Below are 24,591 nucleotides of genomic sequence, written 5' to 3' on the forward strand. Positions count from 1 at the left end.
ATAAAATAGCTTTAAACTCTTCCAGCACTGAGGAATTTTATCTTAAAAGGTAGAATGATCCATCAGATTACACGCAGACCGTCAGAATGATCTTCGTTTTGCTGGCTCCTAAGGCTGTTAAATAAAGAACAGCCTCAGTTTCTGCCTGTTAATACTGTTGTAATTGTTAATAGTACTCTAAAAACTTGCTAATTTGGACAGTAAATTAGATGGACACATTATCTAAAAAGGAAACAAAACAAAACACAAACATCAATTTGTACAATTTTAAAGCCTTCATTTTCTTTTTAATATATGGGGGCAATTTTCACATATTTCACTTTTTAAAATTAATTGACATTTTCTTTTCAACGTTTTAGATTCAGTGGGTATGTGTGCAGGTTTGTTCCCTGGGTATATTACTTGATGCTGAGGTTTGGGATATGAATGACTGCATCACCCAGGTACTGGGCATAGTGCCCAACAGTTTTTCAACCTCTGGCCCTCTGGCCCCCTCTCCCTCCTTCTCCCTTCTAGTAGTCCCTAGTGTTTCTTGTTGGCATTTTTATGTCTGTGAGTAACCAATGTTTAGTTCTCACTTATAAGTGAGAACATCCGGTATTTGGTTTTCTGTTATTGTGTTAATTTGCTTAGGATAATGGCCTCCAGCTCCATTCATGTTGCTGCAAAGGCCATTATTTCATTTTTGATGGCTTTGTAGTATTCCACGGTGTATATGTGCCACATTTTCTTTATTTGGTCCACCACTGATGGGCACCTAGGATGATTCCATGCCTTTACTATTGTGAATAGTGCTGCAATTGCATGTCTTTTTGGTAGAATGATTTATGTATTTTTTGGTATATACCCAGTAATGGGATTGCTGGGTCTAATGGTAGCTCTGTTTTAAGTTCGTTGAGAAATCTCCAAACTGCTTACCACAGTGGCTGAACTAATTTACACTCCCACCAACACTGTATAAGTGTTCCCCTTTCCCTGCAGCCTCACCAACATCTGTTGTTTTTTGACTTTTTAATAATTGCCATTTTGACTTTTGTGAGATGATATCTCATTGTGGTTTTGATTTGCATTAGAATTGACTATTTTTTATCCAATCCATTACTACTAGATATTCATATTGTTTCTAATTCTTAATATGGTAATAAAATATCCATGGAGATAAATATTTGTGTATATCTACAGGTTATTTCCTAAAATTAGGATTTCTAGGTCAAAACGTATGCACATTTCTAAGAAATTTGAAACATAATGCCACATTTGCCTTCAAAACATTTGTATCGGTTTATATTCCCAGTAGCAGTACATGAGAAAGACTATTTCTAATATAAGATTTTCTAATTCTTCTTAACCTCTGCAAACTTTATATGTGAAAGAAAAATATTCTTCTCTTTTAATATTTTTATGACCACTGACTTTGATTCTTTAAAAATATATTGGCCATTTGTGTATATTTTCTGTTGTGAATTGCTTATTTTGTTCCATCTGTTAATAAGGTATTCCTCTTTTTCTTACAGATTTATAAGAGCTCTATGAATATTACACCTTTATCATTTATAAAAAGATTAACTTAAGTAAATAATTGTGTTACAATGTTGTCTCCTGGCTCCAGCATAAGGCTCTTTTGCATTGTTCTCTTTCTACCATTATCACTGGTTAACATCTGGTTAATAGAATGTTTCAGTGTTTTATATAAAGACCCGTCCATAGGTATTCTCCTCCACTCACTCTTCCCCAACTAAAAAAAACCATTTAAATGTAGCTTTCCCTCGTCTGATAATAAAAATAATATTTATTGTGAAACACATTATAAACTGTGCTAAGCAACGAAGATGTTAATTTTTCAGTTTAGAATTGGAGAGATTTATTTTTGACTTTATTTCCTTTACTCTTATTGATGAGGTCTAATCAACACATGATCTATATGCTGTTAATAAAACATATTCTGCAGGGAAATGTGACTCAGAAGGAGTCTATTACCAAGAATCTTATGAAAAATAAAAATCTATATAAAACTATAGTTTTAGAAAATTATTTTTTCTGAAATAATTGACAAATTGCAGGAAAAAACCTACAGTTGCAGGGAATTTACATCATTTACAGAAGAGTAGAGATGGAATTTAGAGGAGCTTCTGAGATAGTATTTTCTTAGCTAGAGAAATTCTTATTAGCAAGTAACATAAATTAGGCAGTGATACGTGGATGCATGAGAATTTCCCCATTCTAACAAATTTTATTTAGCATTTTCTTATCTGACCTGTTAAATTATGAAATCTGCTAGTTTGCAGATGACCTTTAACTTTTACAATGTATAAAATGGCAAGAAGTAATAATGGCATCTTCTCAAGATTGTAGAGTACAAAATTTGCATTGTGGGCAAATATAAAATAATGTTTAAAGAAAAATGATTTAAACCATGCATTTTAATTAACTGACATATATGATGACAGAATGTCTAAGAATTGCATAAGGCTCACTGTAGACAACTCCCTAAAGATATTTAACTATTTAGCTGCTAGAGTCAAATAGATAAAAGGGCAACTATCACTATGAAATATATTGAGGGAAAAATGGAGAAAGAATCACCCCAGCTTTCCATAATATTTTACAATACCTTCTTGCAGTTCTGGTCACTATACCTCAAGAAAAAAGAATGAGGCTAAAAAGTCAGGCAAAGATGACGCTAGGAAGATTTTCTTTGGGAATGGGGAGGGTAGAGAGAGTTCTACATGAAGAAAAATTAAGGAAGGAAACTGTAAAGAATATAGGCATATATTCATAAAACTCTAAAGATGCTAATAGCAGAGACCCAAATATACATAATTCTACATAAACTTCTTTAAAAAACACAGAAATGAGGAAAAGTAATAGTGATTGGCTAGAAACTAATGGAATGAGAAAGTGGCCAAGATATGGCTGAGTGTGATCATTACTTTGGGATAAAGGGAAACCAGCAAATTATGACTAAGAAACAGAAGAGATTAAAAATTCAAGGAACTGGCCAGGCACAGTGGCTCACGCCTGTAATCCCAGCACTTTGGGAGGTTGAAGTGGGCAGATCATAAGGTCAGGAGTTTGAGACCAGCCTGGCTAACATGGTGAAACCTCGTCTCTACTAAAAATACAAAAATTAGCTGGGCATGGTGGCAGGTGCCTATAATCCCAGCTACTCAGGAGGCTGAGTCAGGAGAATCGCTTCAAACTGTTAGGCGGAGGTTGCAGTAAGAAGAGATTGCACCACTGCACTCCAGCCTGGGTGAAAGAGAGAAACTCCATCACACACACACAAAATAAATAAACAAAAATAAAAAAGTTCAAGGAACTGGAAAGAAGTATGTTCAATTATATGAGAAGGATATGAAATAAGAGAAAAGGAAAGGATGCCGGTTTAAATTGACTCTACATAAATTTAGTTAAGGGAAGAACTTTGCGGCAGAAGGAAGGAGATAAAAAGAACTCTGATTTCCTTGATTTTAAGATGCATCTTTCTTTCACATTTTAACATTTCTGAAATTAGAGAACATATCTTGTGCTATTTTCTTTCACCAAAATTTATGAATTGATGGTAGTTTTGCAATTGATGGTGCCTTAGAACAGAGAAACTGGTGTTTAAATGCTAATGAATTTAAAGTACTCTGCTAAATTAGATAGAAACTAGAAGTTAGTTCTATGATTTCCTTTGAATTTGATTATGTCGTTATTCTAGTATCTTCAACAAAAACTGCTAACTACCGTTATCCATATGTTGCTTTTCTAGACATATGGCTATGCTTGTAGACATTAAGAAGCTAGTAAAGCAAATAGTACAGAACTATCTAAAGAGTCTGAGGAGGAATATGTTCATACTAGTTTCAAAGTGGATAGAATAATTCAGAAAGGAAATGCTTACATTTTAGGGAGGTGGTGGTAGAGAATCAAATGACGTACAAATCATATCTATAAGGTTATGAACCTGAATGTCTTACATGGCTTACTTTACAGTCATACCCTGAATACACATCTTTTGAGGGAAAATGACTATAGTAAGTGAAGGACACAGGGACATGAAAAACAATCTCTTCATTCTTCAGAGTACAGATTTGATTCACAGTTAAATGAGTTGCTCAGGGTTATAAACAAGTCAGCAGGACCTCTGACTATTAACTGAAAGACTGACTAATTGATCTCTTCAGTTGCGTTCTCCAGCATTATTACAAATAAATATTTACAGAACTGCATTACTTACCAAGCATGGTAGGGTAAATATCCACAAGAGAAACCACATTTGATACTTGAAGGTCGACTTTAATTCCTGGCCCCATCATCAAAAGCGGAACATGTGCACTGGCCTCATACATGCTCATTTTATAAAACTGTCGATGTTCCATGGCCAGCTCTCCATGATCTGAGGAGTATATGACAATAGTTTTCTGAAGAAGATCTAATTGATGAAGGGCCAAAATAATTTCACCTACAATAGAAATCATGATAAAACTATTAATTAGCTTTCAGTTCATGTTTTATTCTATCACATTAAGTTTATAACAACTCTATCCTATAAGGGTTTGTCACTGTGCTTTTCAACATCTGAATATTACCTACTGTTCTCAAGTTAAGTCTCAAGTTGACAGTGGTCTGTCTACTGCTTGCTCTTCAGTTGACTAGCGAGGAAGAAGAAATTATAATACCCATGGGAACTCTTGCTCAAAGCTGCTTATCTGGAGATCATGCTGGCTTGCTTTCCAGGTTTCTATCAGAGAATAGGGGAAAAAAAATCTTCCCCTTAGTGCCTTGAGTGAGAAAAGAAAGATCAGTAGGATATCAGTACTTCACATGTCTCAGATGATAAAAAAGATTGGTATCACCTCTGACCCACAGTTTCTGTGCAACAGGAAGTGATAAGAGCAGTCAGAACTCCTCTTTTCTGCTACTTTTTCTACCAAATCTCTATGCAATCACCAGATCATGCTCATAAAGGTGGCTGAGGATTATGGAAATACCACCTTTGAAGAAGGGCTGGAAGCAGGACAGACAGTGTACAAGTTTGATTTAGCATCTTCTTGGATAGGGAATAATGGGACAGTAAAATTCCTCTGACCAGTTCCAGTCTCACTGTTCTCAAACTTCCTCCTACTGTAATTAAGAGAATCACAAGAAAGCACAGTCCAGAGAGAGGAGTCATCCCTATTTTGGCAGTTCCTGAATCTGGGTAGAAGAGTCTATATTAATTTAAAAACCTACAGATTCTGAGGTATAGTCAGGATTGACACTCACTGCTCTATGGAGTTATTTGCAGAGTTGAGACTCTCTTGATTTTTCAACTAGACGACTGGAATTACTTTCTAATCGGTCTTGCCTCTACTCCTCTTTCCTCTCCTTGTACTATCCTGGTGTCTATCTTTCTAAATTACCTCATCACTTGATCGTGTCACATCCCTGCTTGAAACTTTTTCATAGCTGCCCGTTGTCGAATTCTTTAGCATAACAAGCAAGGCCCCTGTCTACTCTCCATACTCAGCACCCTCGGCTACCTGCTAGACCTTTACCTTTCAGCAATCCTAACCTGCTCAGAACCCCCTAAACACACACCATATTAGTTCACGCTTTCTTGCCTCTGCATATACTCTGCCGTCTATGGTGAATGCTGTTTCTCCCACAGTCTACTTGACAAATTCCTATTCTTCCTTTATGACCCAGCTCAAACATGCATTATCTCTCTGGCAAAGCATCATTCCTTGCTCTTCTAGGTAGAGTAAATCACTTTGTTCTTCAGGATGCCTACAACTTGCATATTACTGTAGTTACAACATATTATAATTCTTAGCATTTATGCTCATTCAGTAAATGTTTACCGAGTGCTTACTATATGCCAAACACTATGGATACGATGCTAAGCACCTAGGATGCAATGTTGAACGAGAATGATTAAAGACTTAAATGTAAAACTCAAAACTACAAAAAACCTTACAAGAAAATCTAGGCAATACCAATCAGGACATAGGCACAGGCAAAGATTTCATGACAAATTCACCAAAAGCAATTGCAACAAAAGCAAAAATTGACAAATGGGGTCTAATTAAACAAAAGAGCTTCTGCATAGCAAAATAAACTATCATTAGAATGAACAAGCAACCTACGAAATGGGAGAAAATTTTTGCAATGTATCCATCTGACAAAGGTTTAATACCCAGAATCTACAAGGAACTTAAACAAATGTACAAGAAAAAAACAACCAACCCCATTAAAAAGTGGGCAAAGGACATCAATGGACACTTCTCAAAAGACATTTATGAGGCCAACAAACATATTTAAAAAAAGCTCAACATCACTGATCATTAGAAAATGCAAACCAAAACCACCATGAGATACCATCTCATGCCGGTTAGAATGGCAATTATTAAAAAGTTTACAAACAACAGATGTTGGAGAGGTTGTGGAGAAATAGGAACGCATTTACACTATTGGTGGGAACGTAAATTAGTTCAGTCATTGTGGAAGACAGTGTGGCAATTCCCCAAAAATTTAGAACCAGAAACATCATTTGACCCAGCAATCCCATTACTGGGTATATACCCAAAGGAATATACATCATTCTATTACAAAGATACATGCACACATGTGTTCATTGCAGCACTATTCACAACAGTAAAGACATGGAATCAACACAAATGCCCACCAACAATAGACTGGATAAAGAAAATGTGGTACATATACACCACACAATACTATGCAGCCATAAAAAGAAATGAGATCATGTCCTTTGCAGGGACACGGATGGAGCTAGAAGCCATTATCTTTAGCAAACTAACGCAGGAAAAGAAAACCAAACACTGCGTGTTCTTACTTATAAGTGGGAGCTGAACAATGAGAACACATGAACACAGGGAGGGGAACGATACACACTGGGGGCTGTCAGGGAAGGCAGAGTGTTAGGAAAAATAGCTAATGCATGCTGGGCTTAATACCTAGGTGATGGGTATTAGGTGCAGCAAACCACCTTTTACCTATGTAACACGTTTACCTATGTAACAAACCTGCATACCCTGCACATGTTCCCTGGAACTTAAAATAAAAATAAAAGAATGTCCCTGCCCTCATGAAGCTTGTGTTCTTCAAGGGAGACAGATGGTAAACAGATGAAATAATTAGTATTACTACGCAAACAACACGACAAGCAGAATGATGGAGCTGGCACACTGAGTTAGCGTGGCTGGGGGAGACATCTTTGAGGAGGTAACAACTGAGCTGAGAGCTAAAGACAGAATAAGGCAGCCATGTAGAAAGCAAAGGGAAGGGTGTTCCAGGCAGATGAAACAGAAAATATAAGACCCTGAGGTGGGAAAAGACTCTAGAATGTCTTTAATTTTTTTGTTTGTTTGTGAGACAGAGTCTCGCTCTGTCACCAGGCTGGAGTGCAGTGGCATGATCTTGGCTCACTGCAACCTCCGCCTCCTGGGTTCAAGCGATTCTCCTGCCTCAGCCTCCCAGGTAGCTGGGACTACAGGCATGCACTGCCACACCCAGCGCATTTTTGTATTTTTAGTAGAGATGGGGTTTCACCATGTTGGCCAGGATGGTCTTGATTCCTTGACCTTGTGATCCGCTTGCCTCGGCCTCCCAAAGTGCTGGGATTACAGGCGTGAGCCACAAATATCTTTAATTAATGAGTGATTTCTTAATAGTATTCAACATACTATACTCCCCCAGTGCCCAACATAGTGCCTGACAGCTAGTAGGTACTTAATGTTTGTTAACAAACACAATGAACTGTATTAAATACTATATGGTGACAAGATCGGTGTAGATTTAAAAATTTAAGATACAGGCCAGGTGCGGTGGCTCACGCCTGTAATCCCAGCACTCTGGGAGGCCGAGGCGGGCGGATCATGAGGTCAGGAGATTGAGACCAGCCTGACCAACATGGTGAAACCCCATCTCTACTAGAAATACAAAAATTAGCTGGGCATGGCAGCGTGTGCCTATAATACCAGCTACTCGGGAGGCTGAGGCAGGAGAATCGCTTGAACCCGGGAGGCGGAGGTTGCAGTGAGCAGAGACCCTGCCACTGCACTCCAGTCTGGAGACAGAGCTAGACTCTGTCTCAAAAAAAAAAAAAAAAAAAAAAAAATTAAGATACAATATATTCCATAAACTTTGTAACTTGACGTAAGCAAGTTGCTACATATTTTCCTTCTCTGAAGAGATTTCAAGAGTAGTATTCCCACACTCCCTACAGCAACATTCTTTCATTTTAATGGATATAGATGAATGGCTATAAATTTTCAAATGCAATTTCTAATGTGCAAATGGGAGAACATTCTCTAACATCAGAGAATATCAATGAAATACAATTTGACAGATGTGCTCATGATTAAAGAAAATTACTTAAAATCTTATTTGCATTGACTACTTGGAATACTTTTTTTTTTTTTTTTTTTTGAGATGTAGTCTTGCTCTGTCATCCAGGCTGGAGTGCAGTGGCACGATCTTCGCTCACTGCAACCTCCGCCTCCCGGGTTCAAGCGATTCTCCTGCTTCAGCCTCCCAAGTAGCTGGGATCACACGTGCGTGCCACCACGGTCAGTTAATTTTTGTATTTTAGTAGAGACAGGGTTTTGCCATGTTGGCCAGGCTGGTCTCGAACTCCTGACCTCAGGTGATCCACCGGCCTTGGCCTCCCAAAGTGCTGGGATTACAGGCATGAGCCACTGCACCTGGCCAATACATTTTTATACTTGCTATATTATAAATAATGTGCTCACATGGCCTTTTTGCTTCTTACTGTATACTTTTCTGTTTTTACTCAATGAATTTTTTAACAAAAAACATTCACTTGTCACTCCCAAAGTTTACTCTGTACAGAAGAGGTGCTACCTACACTTCACTAGTACAATTATGCTTCATTCCTAAGAGTAGCAAAATAAATGACACTACTTTATGAAAATAGTTTTTGTTATAAAACAGATTTTTAAACCAGGGTTTTTCCACACATGAACTGGAAACTTCCATAGTTCTGTAAGTGAACAGGCAAAACGTTCTTGACAGTTATGTGATGAAGGCAGATTTAGTTTTGAGTTGGTCTTGAGCTTGAATGAGGGAAGAAAATTCAATATGATTCTGGACCAGAATATACACGGAGAAACTTTAGTTAGGCCATGCTCTAAAAAGGGCTTGGGGAGAAAGAATTTGTTTCATGGTTATTATAAGTTTGGGGGAGTCACAAGATTCTACAAGTAAATTTTCTCATCTCTAGAAAGATAAGCTGCCTTACAAATACCTATCACATGTGTACCTGTGTTTGGCTGAATACTGATTCCTGTTTAAGGACAGTAAAATGTTTCAAGTAGATGATAGCCTTCTGTGACCCTTTCTTTATGTATGAATAAATCTAAGCATTTATGAATCTGCAAATTTCTGAATCATTAAGATATAAAGAGCTTTTCATTCTGTCAACAATGCCAGTTATCAAGTTTGGTAAGTGTCAAGATTCCTATAGTTATAAGCAACTGTTGTAAGAAATATCTGAGGCTGTTCATGCAAGTCACCAAGCAGCATGATCACAGACTGTTGGAAAAATATTATACTTTTACTTCATGTAATTGCTTATTAATTATACCACCTACCGAGCATGGCATCTGTCTCAGCACACATAGCATAATAAAATGCTCTAATATTCTTAATTTCTTTTTCTGTAAATCTTCCAGTGCAGTTTTTTGTATAAGAAGAGTAATAATCTACAGGGTGCATTTCTGACAAAGGTGACCACTTTGGGATTTTGATAGCATCACGAGACACCTAAAAATGGGAGAAAAAACTTAAGTTATGCTGGCAAAATAGTGCTATTTCTTTCCTCCAATAAGTATGTCTGGTGAAATCAACAATGTTTAATTACTTAGAATAGTAGAAAAGAACAGCTATAAATATGTAAATAAAATAGTAAATCAATACATAAATTAGGAACAAATTGTTAATACTAACGTAACAACAGAAGGTATATATCAATATCTATATATATATCATGAGATAGTGGTAAAATTTTTAAAAATCATACAGGCCACCGAAAAATATGAGCTATATTAGACAGTACATGCTAGTCCAGAAAAGTATCCAAGCACTTTAATATACAGCTGTGTGACCAAAACTTCAGAATCAACAACCTAAGAATACGGACTCCTTTTCTCCAATAATTCACTAGTAAGAATGACAATATCTAGTGAGATAGCCAAGTGCTTGTCAAAAACAAATGTGACTTTTAAACACATATAAATGCTTACTTACAGTGCTGGTAAAAAACAATTAAACTAGATCTTTAATTCACACTTATATTTTAGTCATGTAACTTTCATAAAGTTCAAACATTTACTTAGCGGTGAAAGTCATTTAACTCATTTCATTTGGCTAGTACTAACTCCAGACAAATTTTTGAAAATGAAGCCACTTAGAACTTTTAAAGAAGATATAAAGTATCTAAAACACTGACATTATTTTGTTTAAAATAGGATGGCCTAAATAGTGTTTCCGAGTAGTTTTTTTAGACTAACTTTTCTTTCCTATTTCTGTAGGTTTTTGGAGAACAGGTGTGGTTGCATGAACACGTTCTTTAGGGTGATTTCTGAGATTTTGGGGGCACTCATCACCCACGCATTATACATTGTACCCAATTTGTAGTCTTTTATCCCTCACCCCTATTCACCTTCCCCCAACCAGTCCCCAAAGTCCACTGTATTATTCTTATGCCTCTGAGTCCTCATAGCTTAGCTCCCACTTAGGAGTGAGAACATACAATGTTTGGTTTTCCATTACTGAGTCACTTCACTTAGAATAATGGTCTCCAGTTTCACCCAGGTTGCTGCAAATGATTTATTCCTTTCTTATGGCTGAGTAGTTATTTCATGGTATATACACCACAATTTCTTTATCCACTGGTTGAGTGATGGGCATTTGGGCTGGTTCTATATTTTTGCAATTGTGAATTGTGCTGCTATAAACGTGTGTGCAAGAAGTATCTTTTTCGTATAATGATTTCTTTTCCTCTGAGTAGATACTACGTAGTGGGATTGCTGATCAGATGGTAGTTCTACTTTTAGCTAAGGAATCTCCACACTGTTTTCCATAGTGGTTGTACCAGTTTACATTCCCACCAGCAGTGTAAAATTGTTCCCTTTTCACCACGTCCCCGCCGACATCTGTTTATTTTATTTTTTTTGATTATGGCCATTGTTGCAGGAGTAAGGTGGTATCACATTGTGATTCTAATTTGCACTTCCCTGATCATTAGTGATGTTGAGCATTTTCTCATATATTTGTTGGCTATTTGCATATCTTCTTTTGAGAATTGTCTATTCATGTCCTCTTTTTTTCTTTGAGATGGAGTTTCGCTCTTGTAGCCCAGGCTGGGGTGCAATGGTGCAATCTCGGCTCACTGCAACCTCCGCCTCCCGGGTTCAAGCGATTCTCCTGCCTCAGCCTCCCGAGTAGCTGGGATTACAGGTGCACACCACTACACCCACTACTTTTCAGTTTTTAGTAGAGATGGGGTTTCACCATGTTGGTCTGGCTGGTCTCGAGCTCCTGACGTTAGGTGATCCACCCGCCTCAGCCTTCCAAAGCTCTGGGATTACAGGCGTGAGCCACAGCACCCAGCTCTATTTATGTCCTTAGCCCATTTATTGATGGGATTGGTATTTTTTTCCTGCTACTCTGAGTTCCTTGTAGGTTCTGGATATTAGTCTTTTGTTAGATATATAGATTGTGAAGATTTTTTCACACTCTGTGGGTTGTTTACTATGCTGATTATTTCTTTTGCTCTGAAGAAGGTTTTTAGTTTAATTAACTGATGAGTTTTTAAAGTAACTTAAAATTGATTTAAGATTACACATTTCAAAATACAGGTAGACCATGCATCATGTGGTTTGATATGCATGAATTTCAGTTATCCAAGTTTTGTCAAATAATAGCAGTCCCTAACAAAATTACTCTGGTAGACTTCAGTTACCAGGGTATGTTAACTGTGAATAACTGCAAAAAGTACCAACTTTCACACTGATATGCTGCTAGCTCTTTAGTATAAATCACTGAGTATACAACAGATATGTATGCCATTCAGTGACTAATCATGTTGTTTCTTTTAAAATGTGTCTGTGATTAGTTATCTGGTACATGCACAGACAACAAAGCATGTACTTGTATCCTAGTGATAAATGAATGTGACACTTTATAAAAAGGGATAATGAAGAGAAGTCAACAAAGATGAACATACAGTAAAAAAAGGAAAAGTGACAAGGCTGGAAGTGAAATTCAAATCAAATGTAAATGAAGTTATAGAAGAAACAGCTGAGCTGGGAATGTTGACACTGCTGTCATGTCAAGAGACTAGAAATGTAGCCAGAGGAACTGAGTGAAGGCACATTTACCAGCATAAATGAGGAAGGTTGTTGTGAAGAAAAAGATAAAGATGTCCCACAGAAAGCGATATTCGCAACATTTTTCACATTAAAGGAACTTGGAGATATATCATTACATTGAAAGTGCAAAAGTTAAAATGTTGGAAGGTAATCCAAATTTAGAAAGAAATAATGACAATTTGTCAAGTCTTAGAGAAGATGCTTTCTCTGTATCATAAGTTTTATGATGAGAAGGCAAGCAGTCTTCAATCTACTGGTAAGTTTTTTAACCAAAAAAATTCCCGCTTTAATTCGCAATGTTTCTAGTGTTTTCATTGTAGTGCACTACATAAATATTAGTTTATTTTTTCTTTTCCATTTTTAACCAAAAGTGACATAATTTAAAATATTTTGATAAATGTTTTTAAAGGTGCCAGAAAATGGTCATTTTTCCCATTTATTAAGGTTGTTTTATATGGTTTCAGCTTGCATGGTCATTTTTACAATCTGGAACAGTGTAAAGTGAGGACTGCCTACATTTCTAAGAGAATGCCTTTTAGTTTCTCTTTTTATAGACATATCCTTGGCAAATGTATTCAATCCAGAAGTACGCTTCTGACTTTTTTATTTTATTTCTGTAAAACTGTCCCTTTAGTTTTTATCAAACTAGTTATTGGTCAAGTTTGAATATACAATTTTCAATTTTTTCTTTAAAAGTGATAATAAAAGAAACAATGGGTGAATACCCATAAGCCACATATATAAATCTAATTTTGAGCACACACAATGTAGTTACTTACTTTTCCAAGCCAATAAAGAGATGTGTGAAATGTTGAAGATCCAAAATTTTCTCCAGAAGATGGTGAAGGGTAAGGGTGTGGTAAATTTAATCCCAAGTAAAGAACAAATGGTTCAGTGTAATTAATTGCTTCCTTTCTTAACCAATTTATTGCTTTGTCTGTATTCTGCCAATCCCTTTCCATCACTCTGACTTTAGTCCTATTATGGATAAGATTAACCATGGGCCTGCCTTCTTGTCTGAGTAAGAAAGCAACATCTCTTGTCCATGCTTCCACACGATTACTGAGGGAGCAAAAACACATGTATATTGTCAGGTATATTAAAAAGTTTTAAAAACGTACTAAGCATACATTAAGAAAACAACATGGAAAACAATTTTTAGGTTCAGTCTTGTAAATGTTCAGAATAACTATATTAGATCTAAAAAAGAAAGTTATTGAGCATTACAAATTAAAAAAATAGAAAAAAAGCCAAGAATCGAATATTCACTTATGTGTTCTTTAAAACTATGAAAGATTATGTAGAATGGTTAACTTTTCTTACAGCAAGATATTTAAACAAAATGTTTCAGATTTCTAATATTTCTCCTTATTTACTACATTTTCAAACATTTTTCTTTTTTTTTGCTTAGAAGATATTATTCCTAACCAAAGCTACTATAATTTCCTTTTATCACTAAATATTTATAGTTTTAAAAATATACCTACCATGTATACTTCATGTGTTGCTGAAGTTTCAGGTTTAAAATTGTTTCCAGCTCTATCTTTTCTTATTAAAAGAACAATTTTAACTATAATCTGAGCTATCTAAGCTAAAAGTGATACAAATTTCATATGCATTATAAACCAGAGATATTTTCTTTATTACTAATTTACAAGTTAAATGATTCAATTAATTCACTTTCTCAAACAAAAAATTAATTCATTTTCTCTCAATCTTTATTTTATTTGACTGCTTGATTTTTCTCAATCAAGCTCTAAGCATATGTAGCTGACATAATTGGTTGGATAGCAGTCCCGGGCATTTCTAGAAAGTTTGCTTTTTAAGTTTCTGTTGAGATAAGTATCTCTGAAGTGCTCTATCAATTGAGAAAAGTGTTTTAAAAATCCAGATACCAACTCACAAACAAAAAATATTTTTATACTAAAACACAATACTCCTCTTAAGAGAAATTGCAATCCATACAAAATGACTAACAACCCAAACATAAGTTAAAATAGAAAAATTTTATACCCTGCCTTTTGAATGCAGGTAAATAAATTTAAATAGCTATAATAAAAATTCATTTTTCTTTTAGATATTCAATATATTTTGATAAAAACAATAAAAACCATAATTTCAGCAGAATTACATCTATCTAACAGATTCTAATTAATTCTAACAGATGGGAAACCCTAAAATAGGAAATTTTGTATTCATCACACTATCAAAACAATCTGACATTGATGTCTCATCTTTTGCTTACATCACAGCTAAACTCTTACTATATGTGACAATTACTATTGTTGCAGAGGTGGAATTTTAGGGTTTATAACACCAGCAGTATGTGTGGTAGAACTCAGATTCTGAGAGAAGGAATAGGACATTGAGATTTATATAGTATGTTTAGGAACCAAAGTACTTTCTTTTCAGTCAGAGAGTATTACATGAGAAAATACGGCTGACAACCTATTACAACAAGCAAGCTTTTAATACGATCTAACTAGTTGCCACTCTTTGGATTAACTCAGGTTAGACTATTGTCCTGACTGTGCCAACTGACCTAACCACTGGACTTCACGATGTAGTCTAGACCATGAGCAAGCCTAGGCTATCTCAAGGAAAGATTTTCAGGCCTTGAAAGATGGCTATATTGAACCCAGTTTGCTACATCTTTTGCTACAACAGTGATTAAGTGTGACATCATTTAACCTTTCTGGTAATAAATTTATGCCCTTTCCCTATTTTTTTTTTAACTGTGTTCCTGAGATTCTTTTAACCAAGGTCCCCTTAACCGTAAAATGGCTCAAATCAAATTAATTTTGGCCTACTCTAATCATTATGGCCAGATATCAAACTTGGCTTTATAACTAAATAATATGCGATTGTCCTTTAACTAAATAATATGTGACTTCTCTATTATCTTAGTGGTATCCTCTCTTGTCTTTTCATAAGTATGGCTTTAGCGTGATTCCCATAACTGCTGGTACTTAAGTAGAGTCATAACAAGCGATTTCAAGCACTGCTAAGGCAGCAGAGACAAGATTATGGTTAAAGGTAAAAGGTATTTTTACCTTTCTCAAATTTTTTCACTTCTTTGATTAGTTGACCCATGTTCACTGTGCCTAAAGTGTAAAATAACAATTTATTTCTTTGCAACTTAGTGAGGAAGAACATGAGTATAAAGTGATGTATTCAGTAGATGAATATACTACAGTACTTTAAAATCATTTAGCAATGTTTAATGTATTCAAAAATATTAATAATTATAATTAATGACTCTCCATTCTACTTTCACTACTCCCTGGGCCAGCCCAACCTTCCTGGGCCATCATGAAGCACAGTACGAGCAGTAGATGCAGCCTAAGCAGTAGGCTGCTACAGGAGCGGCAATTCGTAGTCCAGAAAGTCTCTCTTTCCGGTCCAAGGTACCTTCCAGTCCGTGAGTCCGACGAGTAAAATATGGAATGAGAAAATGAATATGCAACTTCATAATCTATTATTATTACAATAATATGATAACTCTTTTGACATAATAATTCTCTCTACTAACCAATTCTTCCCTCCACCAGTAATTGCTATAACTTCTTCCAAATATAGGCTTTCTAATTACTTAACCACTGGGAGTATTTTGAACCAATTTCTTACCATTCCATTTCTATGTATTTTGTCCAGAATACCAACAGTATGGTTTCAATCAGGACAACTGAAAAGGGCTTGAATCAATGAGGAGGATCCAGAACTACCTGTGGCTCAGATATTTTATGATTCAGTGGCTGTTCTCAATATAAATCTACCCTGCTGCTTGCAATAGGCACAGCTATACAATGCATAGTTTCCTCTATGCCAGCATCTCTCAAAGTATAGTACACAGATCCCTGAGGATTCCCAAGACACTCTCAGTGAGCCCATGACATCAAAGCTATTGTCATAATAACAGCAAGATGATATTTACCTTTTTCATTCTCATTCTCTCATTACATACAATGAGCAGTGAAGGAGACCACTCTAATCTATCCTGAGGTAGGAGCTCAGATGTGAAGTATATCTATCTCAAGGAAGATTGTCTTCTATAAACTTAGAGAGGCTTCAATGTTTCATTATATCATGCCCCTCTTGAGTGGCCCAATGTCTACTTCAACTCTTTATAGAAATACAAGAGGGGCTTTTCTTCTCAAAGGGATACAAATAATAATCACTCATTTCTGATAAAGACAGTCACAATTTGTTACACCTTGTCCTACTTCCACCAGAGGTCCAGTTCTTTATATCCTTACTACTCCAAGTGTGGTCCATGGACCAGCAACATCAGCAGCTCCTGGGAGCTCCCATAATTCCCACATGTTGTGGGAGGGACCCAGTGGGACTCATCATAATTGAATCATGGGGGCGGTTTCCCCCATACTGTTCTCATGGCAGTGAATAAGTCTCCCAAGATCCGATGGTTTTATAAAGGGTTTCCACTTTCACTTGATTTTTCATTCCTCCTGCCTGCTGCCATGTAAGATGTGCCTTTTACCTTCCACTATGACTGGGAGGCCTCCCAAGCCACATGGAACTGTGAGTCCATTAAACCTCTTTTTCTTTATAAATTACCCAGTCTTGGGTATGTCTTTATTGGCAGCATGAGAACAGACTAATAAACCATCCTAGACTCACTGAATCACAAAGGGCATCTAAGAAGATGCCCAAGTCATTTGTATATATATCAAGGTTTGAGATGCACAGTTTAAGAATTTTTTTCCACAAAAATCCTCAAATTTTAATCAAAATACAATCAAAATGGAAGATAATCAAAATGGAGCTTCCACAGTAGCCTATAAATAGGAGAATTATTCTACCTCGGTTCAATTCCAGAAAACAGTTGATAGCCAAATATACTATCCAACAATCAGCATTTATTTATTTTTAACAACAAAAAACTCCTCACTAATCCAAACGAAAAACAAACCTTCTTAACACATTACCAACTAATTATTACATAAATTTGTATATTTGCCATTACCGTGTGGGTTTTCTGTGGCAGTGTGCTAAATTCTACTGCTAAAATATTGGATACAATCAGTTTACAAGTAGCACAGGATTAGTTTACATAGTAATAATTATATCTGAAAAAATACACCTTAAAATTGATGATGAGAATATGACAGTTTTCTTTCCACATGAAGTAGGAGCCTAAACATAAACCTTCAGCTTCCTAGGAGTCTACTGAAGATGATTAACTATCTCAGACTTAGAATTCTGTGATCTCTCTCTTTTTCTCATTGTTGATGAGCCTGTAGCAGCTAATTTGTTTCTGGTAAGTCTCATAATAAAAAAAATGGGAAAAACGATGATTCTGAAAAATGCCCTTGCAAATTTCTCTATCGACCTAAAATTCTGTAGGAGAAAAAGGAACCTATATTCATTCCCATTAAATGCTCTTTTCTGGACTTGGTGTGGGGGCTCACACCTGTAATCCCAGGGCTTTGGGAGGCCGAGGTAGGAGGACTGTTTGAGCCCAGGAGTTTGAGACCAGCCAGGGCAACATAGTGACACCTTGTCTCTCCAAAAAAAAAAAAATATATATCGTTAGCTGGGCATGTTGGTATGTGCCTGTAGTCCTAGCTACTTGGGAGGCTGACTGGGGAGGATCACTTATGGTCAGGAGTTTGAGGCTGCAGTGAGCTATGATACTGCCACTTTACTCCAGCCTAGGTGACAAAGTGAGATCTCATCTCTTAAAAAAACAAAACAAAACAAAACCCTTCTCTCAAATTTGAGAGAAACACACATACAATTTTTAAAAGGATTTACAAGGCTGTCATCCATCTTCTTTACATACGATCACTCACAAAAACAATCTGTTTTAGTTGAATGAATAACATCTACCCTGGCAAATTCAGGTTGGAACATCATTTTAAAATATACATTATTTAAATGCTCAAAATATGCATGCTTTTACATTTATTAGTTTTATTAATTCCAACCATTTCATTTTTTGGTAAAATTACAATAGCTGGTGCCCCTTAATCTTTTCTTATTCATGGGTTTCTTTGTAGACAGGATTAAAATCACAGATTTTTTTCTATTAAACAGTAACATTAATTACATCACAAATTATATTGGTTATGTAATAATAATAGTAAATATATTTCGAAGAAAAGTTTTGTTTGCATGTGTGTGTGTGGAGGTGAGTATTCATGGATTTTATCTTGTGAAATCTCACCTAGCCATTTTCTGGTCCGCTAGTGAATTCATCACTGTGGAAGCACTAATATTTACAACTTTGAATTCCTAGATGACTACAAGCCCTTGACAGAGTATACATGTTTAATGTACCCTGAGCTTAAACAAAGGCAGCCTTTTTGATTCAATTAAAGAAATACTGAATACGTACTACATGCAAGACATTGATCCAGGCAGGTGCTTAATGAGACTTGCTAAGCTAACACATTGGTATTTCCACCTCATATCCACTCGGACATAAAACCCTCCTACTATTGTACTTTTAAAAATAAATGCCAAAGGCTACTTTATGAAAAAACCAACTGTAATAAAATACTTCAGCTACAAAGCTAAAAATGGTTTAGCTCACATTCACCATTTTACATCCAAAAGGAGATGATTTTTCTTACACTTTTAAAGTAATTAACATATCAATTTTACTATAACATTTACAATTTTTGTAAACTTTTGTTTTTTAATATTATACAGAAAATGTAACCCAGACAAAATGTCATCAAATCTGAAAAAATAAAGCAGGTGGGTTATTCCCAGATTATCTGTTGTTAATAGAATTTACTAAGCAGTCATTACAGTGGACACATCACTATATCCACAGCTCTTGCTGAAGGAGTGACCTAGTTGGCCACATTATGTAGGATTTAACTCCCTTTCTAGCCTGTCGACTGGCCAGGTATGGGCACCTAACCTAAGCACTAGCACTTAACGTGGCCAGCACTTAACTTATGATGGAGTCTTGCATGAAATATAAGTTAGGACTATCATCCCTATTTATAGAATTTAAATTTAGAAAGAAAATAATACAGTAACTGGAGGTTTTTAAGATGCAGCTACGAGGTAGAGAGAGTCACAAAGGAGATGGAACTTGAGCCAAAAAGAGTGTGGCAGGTCAAAGTTGGGTTTTGAAGTGATATAGCTGAGAAGACCCAGAGTCTGGGTACTTTTTAATATTTCCAGTAGAGGCAGGGTTTCACCATGTTGGCCAGGCTGGTCTCGAACTCCTGAGCTCAAGTGATCTGCCTGCCTTGGCCTCCCAAAGTGCTGGGGTTAAAGGTGTGAGCTACAGCGCCTGGTCCCAATCCAAAAAACTTAATGAAAATAATCACCATATTGAGAGTACTAAGTGCAAATCTCAGTCAATTTTTAAGTTTCAGAATAGATGACATGAAAAGTATACACTTGGCTGGGCACAGTGGCTCATGCCAGTAATCCCAGCAATTTGGTCAGGAGATCGAGACCATCCTGGCCAACATGGTGAAACCCCATCTCTACTAAAATACAAAAAATTAGCCAGGTGTGGGGGCACGCGCCTGTATTCCCAGCTACTCAGGAGGCTGAGGCAGGAGAATCATTTGAACCCGGCAGGTGGAGGGTGCATACACTTATGTGACACATCATATCAACAGAATGAAGGACAAAAACCATATGATCATTTCAACTGATGCTGAAAAAGCTTTCAATAAAATCCAATATCCCTTTATGATTACCCCCCCACCACAAAAAATACTGGGTACAGAAGGAACATACCTCAACATAAAGACACATACAACAGACCCACAGCTAGCATCATGCTGAATGAGGAAAAACTGAAAGCCCTTCCTCTAAGATCTGGAACACAATGAGAATGCCCACTGTCACCACTGTTATTCAACATAGTACTGGAAGTCCTAGCTAATCAGATAAGAGAAAGAAATAACAGGCATCCAAATTGAAAAGGAAGGAGTCAAATTATTCTTGTTTGCAGATGATATAAACTTTCATTTAGAAAAACATAAAGACTCCACCAAAAAACTATTAGAGACGATAAGTTCAGTAAAGTTGCGGGACACAAAATCAACAAACAAAGATCAGTTGCATTTCTATATGTCAACAGCAAACAATCTGAAAAAGAGATGAAGAAAGTAATCCCATCCCATGAAGTAATCCTTCAGAAATGAAGAAAGTAACAGGTACAAAAGTATACTTAGGAATTAACTAAAGAAGTAAAAGATCTCCACAATGAACACTATAAAACATTGATGAAAGCAATTGAGAGGACACAAAAAACTGAAAAGATATTCCATGTTCATGGACTGGAAGAATCAATATTGTTAAAATGTCCATACTACTGAAAGCAATTTACAGATTCAATGCAATCTATATCAAAATATCAATAACATTCTTCATAGAAATAGAAAAAACAATCCTAAAATTTATGTGGAACCAAAACAAACAAACAACAACAACAACAAAAAACAACAACTCAGAGTAGCCCAAGCTATCCTGAGCAAAAAGAACAAAATTGGAGGAATCACATTACCTGCCTTCAAATTATACTACAGAGCTTTAGTAACCAAAATAGCATGGCACTGGCATAAAAACAGACATGTAAGACCAATGGAACAGAACATAGAACCCAGAAACAACTCCATACACCTACAGTGAACTCATTTTTGACAAAGGTGCCAAGAACATACATTGGGGAAAGGGCAGTGTCTTCAATAAATGGTGCTGAGAAATCTGGATATCCATATGCAGAAAAATGAAACTAGATCTCTATCTCTTACCACATTAAAAATCAAATCAAAATGGATTAAATACTTAAATCTGGGACCACATACTATGAAACTATTAAAAGAAAGCATTGGGGAAACTCTCTAGGACACTGGACTAGACAAATATTTGAGTAATACCCTGCAAACACAGACAACTAAAATAAAAATAGACAAATGAGATCACATCAAGTTAAAAAGCTTCTGCACAACAAGCAAAACAAAAAAAAGTGAAGACACAACCCACAGATGGGAGAAAACATTTGAAAATTATCCATCTGACAAGATATTTATAACCAGGATATATAAGGAACTCAAACAACTTAACAGGAAAGAAATCTAATAATCTGATTAAATAATAGGAAAAAGATCTCAACAGACAGTTCTTAAAAGAAGACATACAAATGGCAAACAGGTATATGAAAAGATACTCAGCAACAATGATCATTAGAGAAATACAAATCAAAACTATAATGAGATATCATCTCAGCTAAAATGGCTTTTATCTAAAAGTCAGGCAATAACAAACACTGGTGAGGACATGGAGCAAAGGGAACCCTTGTATACTGTTGGTGGGAATGTAAATTAGTACAACCACCATGATGAACAGTTTGGAGGTTCCTCAAAATACTAAAAATAGAGTTGCCATATGATCCAGCAATCTCACTAGGTATACACCCAAAAGAAAGAAAATCTGGATATCAAAGAGATATCTGCACTTCCATGTTGATTACAATACTAGTCACAATAAGCCAAGATTTGGAAGCAACCAAAGTGTCCATTAACAGACAAATGAATAAAGAAAATGTGGTACTTATACACAATGGAGTACTATTCAGCTATAAGAAAGAATGAGATCCAGTCATTTGCAACAACATGGATGGAACTAGAGGTCATTACGTTAAGTGAAATAAGCCAGGCACAGAAAGGCAAACTTCACATGTTCTCACTTATTTGTGGGAGCTGAAAATTAAACAATTGAAGCAGAATGATGGTTTACCAAAGGCTGGGCAGAATAGTTGGGGTGGGGGCAGTGGGAATGATTAATGGGCACACAAAAAAATGGAAAGGATAAGATCTAATATTTGACAATAAAACAGGGTGACCATAGTCAATAATTCAATTGTACATTTAAAAATGACTAAAAGAGTATAATTGGATTGTTTATAACACAAAGGTCAAATGCTTCAAGGGGACGGATACTCCATTTACCTTGATGTTTTCATCACGCATTATATGCCTGTATCAAAATATCTCCTATACTCCCTAAGTCTATATACTTACTATGCACTTACAACAATTAAAAACATTGCTTATTTTAAAAAATATTAACCTGCATGAGCAGACAACATACATAATTACAATGGTAAGATGAAATGATAGGGAATTTGATTTTAGATTTTCAACAGGATAGAAGCTAGGAAAAACAACACAGCAGTTTGTTTAATTTCTCTTCTGATAGCATTAGAATGTAAGTTCCATGACACTGGAGAATTCTGTATTGTGATTGCTATTGTATTTGCATCATCTAAAAATAATGTCTGACACACAGTAGCTGGCTCAAAAATATTAGCTTAGTGGATACTACAAATACCTGATTTTACTTTTGTAACTTAAATAAGGGTCATCTTCTAGTCTTAGTACTTTAAGGAATTCTACTTAATATTAAATTTTTTATTATACTGATGTTAGAAATTTAGTTTTTAAAATATTCTATATAAAATCAATTACCTCCTAATTCTATACACTTTCTATACACAATTCTATACATTTTCTTTTTGTTAATTCTAAACACTAAATTGATGTACTAGTGTCAAGTGGATTTGATCCCATAAAATATGAAAGAATAAACAATATTTAAAATGTAGGCAATTATTTTAAGTGTGACATTCCTAAGACCAGGCTGGCAAGCATAGTTTTAGACATGTTTTCTCAATCTCTATACTAAAGACATTTTGGACTTGATCATTCTTTATGAGGGAAGGGGCTGTTTTGTGCATTATAGACTGCTGAGCAGCAACCTTGGCCTCTACCCACCAGATACCAGCAAAATAACCCTGGTGTTATCAACCAAAAATGTCTCCAGACACTGTCAAATGTCTTCTTGGCAGCCAAGAGGTGGAGGTGGGGTATATGGGGTGAGGGGAGGGGTGACTGCTTTCAGTTGAAAACCACTACTTTAGATATTGGGAATATATAGGCAACAAAATTTAACTGAAAGCAAAAATAATCAAAATACCCTATGAATTAAATACAAATGTTTTCTTTCAATTGATAAGAAGACAGCAAATTTGAACTTAAACCTGTTACAACTCAATACATACAATGTGAAGGGACAGATTAGTATCAGAAATTTAGAAACCACTTAACTGTACTCCATTGGAGTTATAGAATTGCAGAGTAGAAGAACTTTTAAGGTCACCTAGTGAAAGCTCGATTGACTAAACTGGGATTCTAACTACTTAGAATAAATTACTTGCTGAAGGTCTTATCATCAGTAAATGGCATTTTTATGAGTAATACTACCAGTATCTCTTTAACAACTGTCCAGATGAAACAACCGTGCAGCCCATAGAGATCCTAGTATGGTGTGGTGTGTCATATATAATAAGGGACACTTACTTAAATTAGTGTTCCTAAACTGGTACAAGAAGGAAGCATCACTGATGCCTAAAAAAGACAGACAGAAGTATTATAATAATAAAGAAACCTGTAATTCTGGCTGAAAATATAAGCAGGTTCAAAAATGGCCAATTTCAGTAATAAAGAGTTATAATAACTTGCATTTTGATTTTGAAAGTCAATCTATCAACAAGACTGAATGCCCCTATTTATGAAATTTGATATTGTGAGACCATGTTTTGTTCTGAGACCCATTTTTAAGCTTACACTGAAAAATAATGTGCTATAATTCATATGACCTTCAGACATGCTATTAATAGCAACCTTGACTTACTTCTCAGCCAGATGTCTGTGTGCGTATATACAGTGCTCATAAAAATACTCCTGGTGACTTATTTCAATTTCCTAAGCTCTGATGAGAGTGTGAGTAAATGAAAATAAGCTTTAAGAAAGTATTGCACTGATAACCATCCTTGACACCAAATATCAACATCTAAGTGGTTTTTTCCTCTACTAATTTTAGAATTCCACACGACAAAGAAAGAACTCCTAAATATTAGTATTCTAAAATTAAAAAAACTTAAAAACAGGATATCCTCTACTGTAGATATATAAAAAATACTAATAATGAACAAGTGATATGATCCTGCATTACACAGAATATCAATGTTTACCAAATAATAAACACTACATACTTCAAAATAACTTTTTCATTCATTCATTCATCAAAAATTTAATTGTGAACCTACAATGTACTGGTGCTATGCTGGCAAATGGGAATAAAGCAGAGAAGAAGAGATAAGGTCCTTGCTCTGCATGGATAATTATCCTGCTGCGGAATAAAAGTCAGGTCA

At 35.7% G+C, this 24,591-nt stretch overlaps 1 protein-coding gene across 4 annotated transcripts in view; it reads right to left on the reverse strand.

The window, feature by feature from the left end:
* ARSK (arylsulfatase family member K) overlaps nt 1-24,591 on the reverse strand; it is a 49,221-nt gene that overhangs the window by 8,884 nt on the left and 15,746 nt on the right. For 3 of the 4 annotated variants that reach the window (XR_004056474.1, XM_010380602.2, XM_030927933.1), the window contains exons 4-6: nt 13,160-13,442; nt 9,600-9,771; nt 4,223-4,447 (exon numbers count right to left, since the gene is read on the reverse strand). Coding sequence is in view for 3 of the 4 variants with exons in the window: in XM_010380602.2 (XP_010378904.1) it covers nt 4,223-4,447; nt 9,600-9,771; nt 13,160-13,442 (680 nt within the window). In the remaining variant the exon portion in view is untranslated. Of the gene's footprint in view, nt 1-4,222; nt 4,448-9,599; nt 9,772-13,159; nt 13,443-13,867; nt 13,929-15,433; nt 17,886-24,591 lie in introns of those variants that run through there. The other variant, XM_030927934.1, reaches the window with a different exon arrangement.

Source organism: Rhinopithecus roxellana, chromosome 3 (assembly GCF_007565055.1).
Source record: "Rhinopithecus roxellana isolate Shanxi Qingling chromosome 3, ASM756505v1, whole genome shotgun sequence".
Lineage (NCBI taxonomy): Eukaryota > Metazoa > Chordata > Mammalia > Primates > Cercopithecidae > Rhinopithecus > Rhinopithecus roxellana.